Below are 7,670 nucleotides of genomic sequence, written 5' to 3' on the forward strand. Positions count from 1 at the left end.
ATAAGAGTTTTTTATTAATTTTTAAAAATTTTACTAAAAGATAATTGATTCATTTTTAAGTTTTATCAAATCATCAAAGTTACTTAATTTGACATCATTAAAAAGAAAAATACATGACTTAAATTTATTATATAAGAAGTTGGTATCAACTTATATATAATAAAAAAAGGATAAATAAATAAATAGATAGATAAATTGTGAATATTTTTAAAAAGAAACTTATCATTTATAATTTAATGTACATGTAAAATTATTTTATATTGATATATGTATCAAAATTAAATTATTTGTATTATTAAGTCATTAGCTTTTTTATCTGCTATTTCATCATATTCAAATTTTTGAGGTGCCAAAATACTTTTAAATTAAATTAGAAGTTACACACTATCAATCTGTCTTGACATCTGAACTATTAAGTTGATTTAAAATAAATTAGTTATCTATAAATACATAGATGATATTGTAAATTTCGGTTATACACAAACCAACAAATTTTAAATACATCCTACGTAACCATTCTATTAGTTATGCGAAACAGGCTAAATTAAAAAGAAATTTTTATAAAGGAGATCAAGGACAAATATTCAAGGACAAGTGGAGAACCCACAGAAAAATAGATATGCCCGGCCGCGGGGAAAAGGGAAAAGGGGGTGGCGGAACCACAAAATATGGTTTCAAAATATTCAAATAAAAATATTCATAAAATTTTAAATAATAAAATATTCTTAAAATATTTAAAACATTCTTTTTTTTGTTTATTATAGGGGTGTTCGCGGTGCGGCTTTGAGTCAAAAACTCATCCGATCCGAACACTAATTTTACTTGCGGTGCGATTTGGATTGGATAACTAAAAAAAATTTGATCCGATCTGATCCAATTTCAAGCGGTTTGGATTGGATTGGATTGGATTTGCGATTTTGTAAATTAAAAAAATTAAATACATATAGCAAGTCTTAACATCAAATTTTAAATAATCAACAATGATATAATAAGTCTTAACAATATCTTAAAAAGGCAGCAATAACATAACAATAGAATTAAAATTATAGGTTAGTTAAAATAAATAAATAAATAATATTTTGAACATAAAATATTTATTAAATAATAATAATACATATATTATAGAAAAATGTATAATAAATTAAACATGTTATAAGTATAATTATAAATATAATAATAAAATAATATTATTATAGTATATATAATAATAAAATAATAATATTATAACACATTGTGCGGTTTGGATTGGATTGGATCGGTTATGAAAAGTAGATCCGAAATCCGATCCGATCCAACAGTTTACAAAAAATAGAATTCAATCAAATCCGAATTAGTGCAGTTTTAATCGAATTTCTGTTTGGATTGAATTGGATGAGCGATTTAATTTGAATCAGTTTGAATTTAAACACCTCTAATTTATTGTATCTTTTAATCCAACAAGTCAATAATTAATTTTCTAAAAATCCTATGTTTATTTAAACAGATAAATAAACTACAAATTCTACTAACACAAGTTAATTATCTTCCAGTCTAATAATTTAATGATTAATCTACTATAAATTATCTGACACATGTTTTAACTTTTAATGGACAAATAAACTACCCATTTGACTAACATACACACCTTTTATATATACTAACGGCTCAATTGACACTATCGGTCACTTTTCTATTATTCTTAAAAAAAATTAATTTTTTATTTTTATTTTTAAAATTTTAAATCTAATAAAATTATTTAGATATTAAAAATAAAAAATTTAAAAACAAAAATATTTTTTAAAATTATTTAACTTTTAGAATATATAAAATTTATAAATTTAAATTAAATGAGATATTAAACAAATTTATTATGTTGTTATTATACATAACAAAATCAAAATAAAAATTTAGAAACATTATTTACAAATTAACTATTTATAAATGCTATTAAGTTTAATTATTTATTTTTAATAGTATTTAATTTGAAGTCGAGATAAAAATTTATATTCAAATGATTTTTTATCTTCATGCATAATTCCAATTGATAAAAAATATTTTATTTTTATTTTTTAATTTTTCTATTTTCTCTTCACTCTATAGTTATTAATTATCACCAAGTATCATTATCACGATTTTTAATTTTGTCTATCACTTTGTTTTATAACAAACTATTCTGTTAACATTTTTGAATTGTTGAAGTTTTGTTAAAAGAATTTTTTTTTGTCTTTTGAATATCTAAATGTATAAAAAATTATAATTTTTTTCTTGATGTGCGTATTAGTTATCTTATTTTGTTCGATTAATAAGAAATTTAAGATAAAAAACATTCAAAATTTTTGCTATATTAGCAAAATTTGATGTCAATAATTCTAAAAAATAATATGAAAATATATTATTTTTAATTAAATAATAAAAAAATAAAAATACATCATTATAAGTTTTTTAATTGATAATTATAAATTGAAGTCGCCAGTTTAATATAGTACCTTGAACAAAAAGTAATTATTGTTATCGTATTTGACTACTACTATATAAGTTTTATGTTTATTTTATTATACACATTAATTAAAATGTACTTTATTATTTCATTTTGCATGTTTTCAAATAATGTCATCATCTTATAAAGGTTAGATTAATTTATCATTTGAATATTATCGCTAAAAAATAATTACTTAAAGTGAAACGATATATAAAGAGAAATAGAAAAATTTTGTAATTAGTTAGAAAATTTCATATCTCTCTCCAAACTCAATTTTGTTATTAAATTTTTTTAGGTAAAAATATTTTTAACTTTTTATATAATAAATATCATTTAAATTATCTAATACATAAAATGTCACGTCTTTTTATTTATCTTCAAAATTAAAGTTAATTTTTGTTATTTTTTTACTTTTTTTGGTTTTCTAAATTAGCCTATATATTATCAACTTATTTCTGTTATTTATGCAATAATTTTTTTTCTAGTAGTTATTCATTAATAAATGTTAAATTACTCAAATTCAAATCTATTCTCTTAAACTACTTTTTAATTATATGGTTTGAATCGTTTGAACAGGAATTTTTTAAACTCTAAAATTTTTAAAGTAAAAAAAATACAATAAAATAAAATAATCCAAAAAATAAAAGATATATAAAAAACTAATAAATTAAACCTTACATGCCGCATGAGAGAAAAAAAAAGAAAATAATAATGAAGATTAAACTAATAAAAAAATATATATTCAGATACTTATTGAATTGTCAAATTATTTAAAAAATTAAAATTAATTAACAAAATTCTTATGTTATCCCATTTTAATGTTATATGAAATTTGTTTACTTTATCATTGATATGTGTATATTTTTTGTGTCTTCTGTATGATAAATATAATACTTTACATAATTAAATATCAAATCTAGTACTCTAAATAATTAATTATTTAAAAAAATTAGTATACTAATATTTTAAGAAACACTTAATATGTGTGATTTTTTTGCATACATTATATACCAATTAAATAACTAAGCCAATATGCCAAACAAATAATATTGTAAAAGACAAAATTAATAAACTTTTTTATAATATAATTTATTTATTTTAGTTTAATTTAAAAATATTTATATACTCAAATTTTAAATATAATATTCTAAGTAATCAAGTATTTTAGAAAAATAAAAAAATTATCCTATTAAAAGTAATTTAAAAAAAATGTTAAAAAATATTTATAAAATATTTTCATTCCATCATTGACAGATAGTTAAATTCAGACATGTCAAAAAATAAATAAAATGTACCTATAAAATGTAAAGAAATTATTTTTTTGTCAAATCAAATTAATGAGAGAAAAAGACATAAAAATTGGTAACAAATTAAAAAAATAAAAAATGGCTTAAAAATATAGATTGAGTAAGTAAATTGAAAACAAAAATTGTAACCGCAATGGAGGAAGGCAAAGGAGAAGAATGGAGGCAATTCAATTGAGAACGTTAAAGAAAGGAGAAGAAAAATATCAAAAGAAATATAAAAATGATAAATTTTTTTAAAAAGTTACAACAAAAACTCTAATAAAATAATTAGAGTGAAGATACAGAGTACATTATACTCAGAACAAAATGGTACAAACTAAAAGTAAGATTAATTACAATTTTGAAAATCGAAGATGAGCGGTAGAGTGAGCGGGGAAGAGACTTTGAGGGTGAAACACGGTGAGGCAGCCAATAATATCGGCGGAAGAGATAAGGGGGAGAACGGGGGAGGGATTGCATCAGGAGAAAAGGAGGATCATATTTTGGGAGGGGTTTCTAAGCCTTTGAAGGTTTCTTTCAGGGACAAAGTTGTGGGTTCCAAGATTGCTAAAGCTTTTTCACTCGTTGGAACTTTAGCGGGAGATAACATTGCGGTAGTTTCTGGGAAGTAAGGAGATCTCTTGCCACCGAGTGTCACGTTTACCCAAGAAGCTAAGAATTGCTTGGCAGAACCTTATAAGGATGCTATAGTGATTAAGGTGCTAGGTAAACATTATAGCTACACTACATTGTCTCATAAACTCCGAACGGTATGGAGGATTAAGGGAGGTTTTGATTTATTGGACATGGGATTTGACTACTTTCTTGTGAAGTTTGATGTGGCTGAGGAGCGAGAAAAGATTCTCTTAGGAGGTCCATGGATGATCGAGGGAAATTATGTCGCTGTAAAGCCTTGTGATCAAGAGTTTAGATCAAGTGAAAACTGTTTTGGAGCAACTTTAGTGTGGATTAGAATTTCTGGATTACCAATTTGGTGCTACCAAGAAGATGCAATGCTCCGTGTTGCGGCTGCAATTGGGATTCCCATTAAGGTTGATTTGGCAACAAAATTAGATGAAAGAGGACGATATGCTCGAGCCTGTGTTCAGATAGATTTAGGATTGCCAGTGACTAAAAAGATTCTTGTTGAAGGTGTTGAATATGAGGTTGAATATGAAAGTCTTCACCTTATTTGTGGCTCCTGTCTCAAGTTTGGTCATGATATGATGGTGTGCAAGACTGACAGCAATGCGGGAGGAGGAACTAATGCCAAGGTGGTCAGCGATGTAGCAAAGCAGCCAGAAAACTCAAATTCAAAAAAATCCAGTGCATGTGGAAAAGGCAAGTTTTTATTTTGGCAAGAATCTTAGAGATGAGACTGTAAATGTTACTGTCCCGGATTTGGTGGAGAGTGATTTGCATGCTGTTCATGTAGACCATGCACAACATGAGGATTTGGAAGGCTGGACTCAAGTGATTAGGAAAGGAAAGTATAAAATGGGTCAAAATCCTTCTCCTAGCACCCATCAGGTCCAACCAAAAGCAAAGAAGACTCCTAACAAGGTTACCAATACTTGGATAAGGCCTAATCACCAACGTACAACACATGCTACTGTATTCAAAGTAAAATTAAGCAGGGACATCAATATTGAAAAACCGGTTAGTGTGGCTTCTTCGGGGACCCGGCACAATGTTCATCATCAGCAGCAAGGTGAGACAAAAAAATGGCACTGTGCAAAAGCGTCCTCGCCCAAACTCTTTGCAGAATTCACCAGTAGATAAGGATGGAGCATCGACGGCGGGTATGGTGCAAGTTTCAACGGAGAAAATTGGGCTACAACTTGAGAGTCCATTAAAGGCAGGATCGTCGAAGACAGGGACATCATGTTGAGTCTCGAGTTTGTTATTGGAGCTCCCTTTTTGATGTTTTTATGGATAGTTTCAATATCATAGCCTGGAATGTGAGGGGTGCATCTAACAAGATGGCCCGTGTGCATTGCAAAAATTTGGTGAGAATATATAAACCATCTTTCTTCTTTCTCTTTGAGACTCATACCATGTTTAATAATTTGAAGAATTTTTGGGATAAGTTGGGTTTTCATTGTGTTAGTATTGAGGAAGCAGTAGGACACAGGGGTGGCATTTGGTTTCTATCTTCTATTGCTAATACTTCTTGTGTGGTTATTGATCAAATTGACCAATGTATTACAGTGAAAGTGAGTGTGGGTAACTTAATTTGGCTTTGTAGTGCAGTATATGGGAGTCCTCAATTCGAAAAAAGATGTATGCTTTGGGATCATTTGCGTTCTATTAATTCAGGCCATAATAAACCATGGATGGCTGTTGGTGATTTTAATGAGATTGTAGCACCAGATGAGAGTACATGTGCTTATTTTTCTTCTCACAGAGCTAGTCTATTAGCTGCTACTCTAGATGACTGTGAGCTCTTTGATCTTAAAGTGACTGGTAGGAGATATACTTGGTATAGAGCAGTTCAGGCTGGCAAGGACTTGGCTAAAAGGTTGGATAGAGCTCTAGTTAATGAGGCGTGGATGACAATGTTTCCTGAGGGTTATTCTGAAATTCTTAGCAGGCTTCATTCTGATCATTGTCCTATTTTAGTTCGTTGTCATGGTAGCCCCAGAGTGAAAGGTTCTCGTCCTTTTAGGTTCCAAGCTGCGTGGGCAACACATCCTTCTTATAAACATGTTATTAGTAAGGCTTGGAATCAAGAGTTTGGAGGCGTTACTGAAAGGCTTAAGATGGTTCAACAGGCTTCTTTGGACTTCAACTCAAAGATTTTTGGAAATATTTTTGTGCGAAAAAATAAGCTGGAATATCAGATTGATCAGATTCAACGGCGTTTGGAGGTTACCGATGTGTTATCTCTGAGAATTAAAGAAGCTGAACTGAGAAAAGATTACAATAGGCTTTTATTGCAAGAGGAACTTTTTTGGTACCAGAAATCTAGAGACCAGTGGGTCAAGTATGGGGATAGAAATACTAAATTCTTTCATCTTTAGACTTTGGTGCGTAGAAACCATAATAGAGTACATGGATTATATGTTAGAGATGGGTCTTGGTCTACTGATCCAGATATTCTCCAGGAAGAAGCCCTCTCTTTTTACAATAATCTCTTTGGTACAACGGAAGAGGTTGAGATTGATTGTTTAGGGATGTTCCGATGCCCACTCTAAGCACTGAGGCTTGTGCTAGGTTAATTGACCCTGTCTCTTTTGCGGAAGTCAAGTCAGCAGTATTCAGTATGAGCCCTTTTAAGGCTCCTGGTCCAGATGGCTTTCAAGCTTATTTTTTTAAAGAATATTGGGAGATAGTAGGCACTGAGATTTGGAATATTATCCGGAGCGCTTGATGTGTGGAAAACGATCCAACACAAAACTCACCGGCAAGTGTACCGGGTCGCATCAAGTAATAATAACTCACATGAGTGAGGTCGATCCCACAGGGATTGAAGGATTGAGCAATTTTAGTTTAGTGGTTGATTTAGTCAAGCGAATTAAGTTTTGGTTGAGTGGGTTGTATTTAACAGAAGCTAAATTGTTTGGAATATAAAGGGAGAAGGGAGAATTGCAGTAAATTAAAGAACAGGAAAATAAACTTGCTGAATCTTAAAGAACAAGAAGGTAAATGACTGAAACTTAAAGTGCAAGAAATGTAAATTGCAGTAGCTTAAATGGCAAGGAATGTAAATTGCTTGAATGTAAAATGGATTCGAGGACTGGGATTGCAGAATCTAAACAAAGAGAAAGTAAATTGCAACAATCAATAAGAGTAGAAGATGAATTGGTATAAACTGAAATTCAACAGAAAATGAAATTAAAGTGCAGCAGGTTCACAGAAGAACCAAAAGTAAATTGTGGTCTCAGGACTCCAGAGACTAGGTAGCAGAGCCTAGATCTCAATTA

General features: G+C 29.1%; 1 protein-coding gene across 1 annotated transcript; it reads left to right on the forward strand.

The window, feature by feature from the left end:
- The first annotated feature begins 4,118 nt into the window (after positions 1-4,118).
- Positions 4,119-6,767, forward strand: LOC107466473 (uncharacterized). The gene is made up of 6 exons (XM_016085451.1): positions 4,119-4,372; positions 4,484-5,085; positions 5,180-5,455; positions 5,698-5,753; positions 5,835-5,970; positions 6,064-6,767. The coding sequence occupies exons 1-6, from the start codon at positions 4,119-4,121 to the stop codon at positions 6,765-6,767; spliced, it is 2,028 nt and encodes a 675-aa protein (XP_015940937.1).
- Positions 6,768-7,670: the final 903 nt, after the last annotated feature.

Source organism: Arachis duranensis, chromosome 9, assembly GCF_000817695.3.
Source record: "Arachis duranensis cultivar V14167 chromosome 9, aradu.V14167.gnm2.J7QH, whole genome shotgun sequence".
NCBI classification, from domain to species: Eukaryota; Viridiplantae; Streptophyta; class Magnoliopsida; order Fabales; family Fabaceae; genus Arachis; species Arachis duranensis.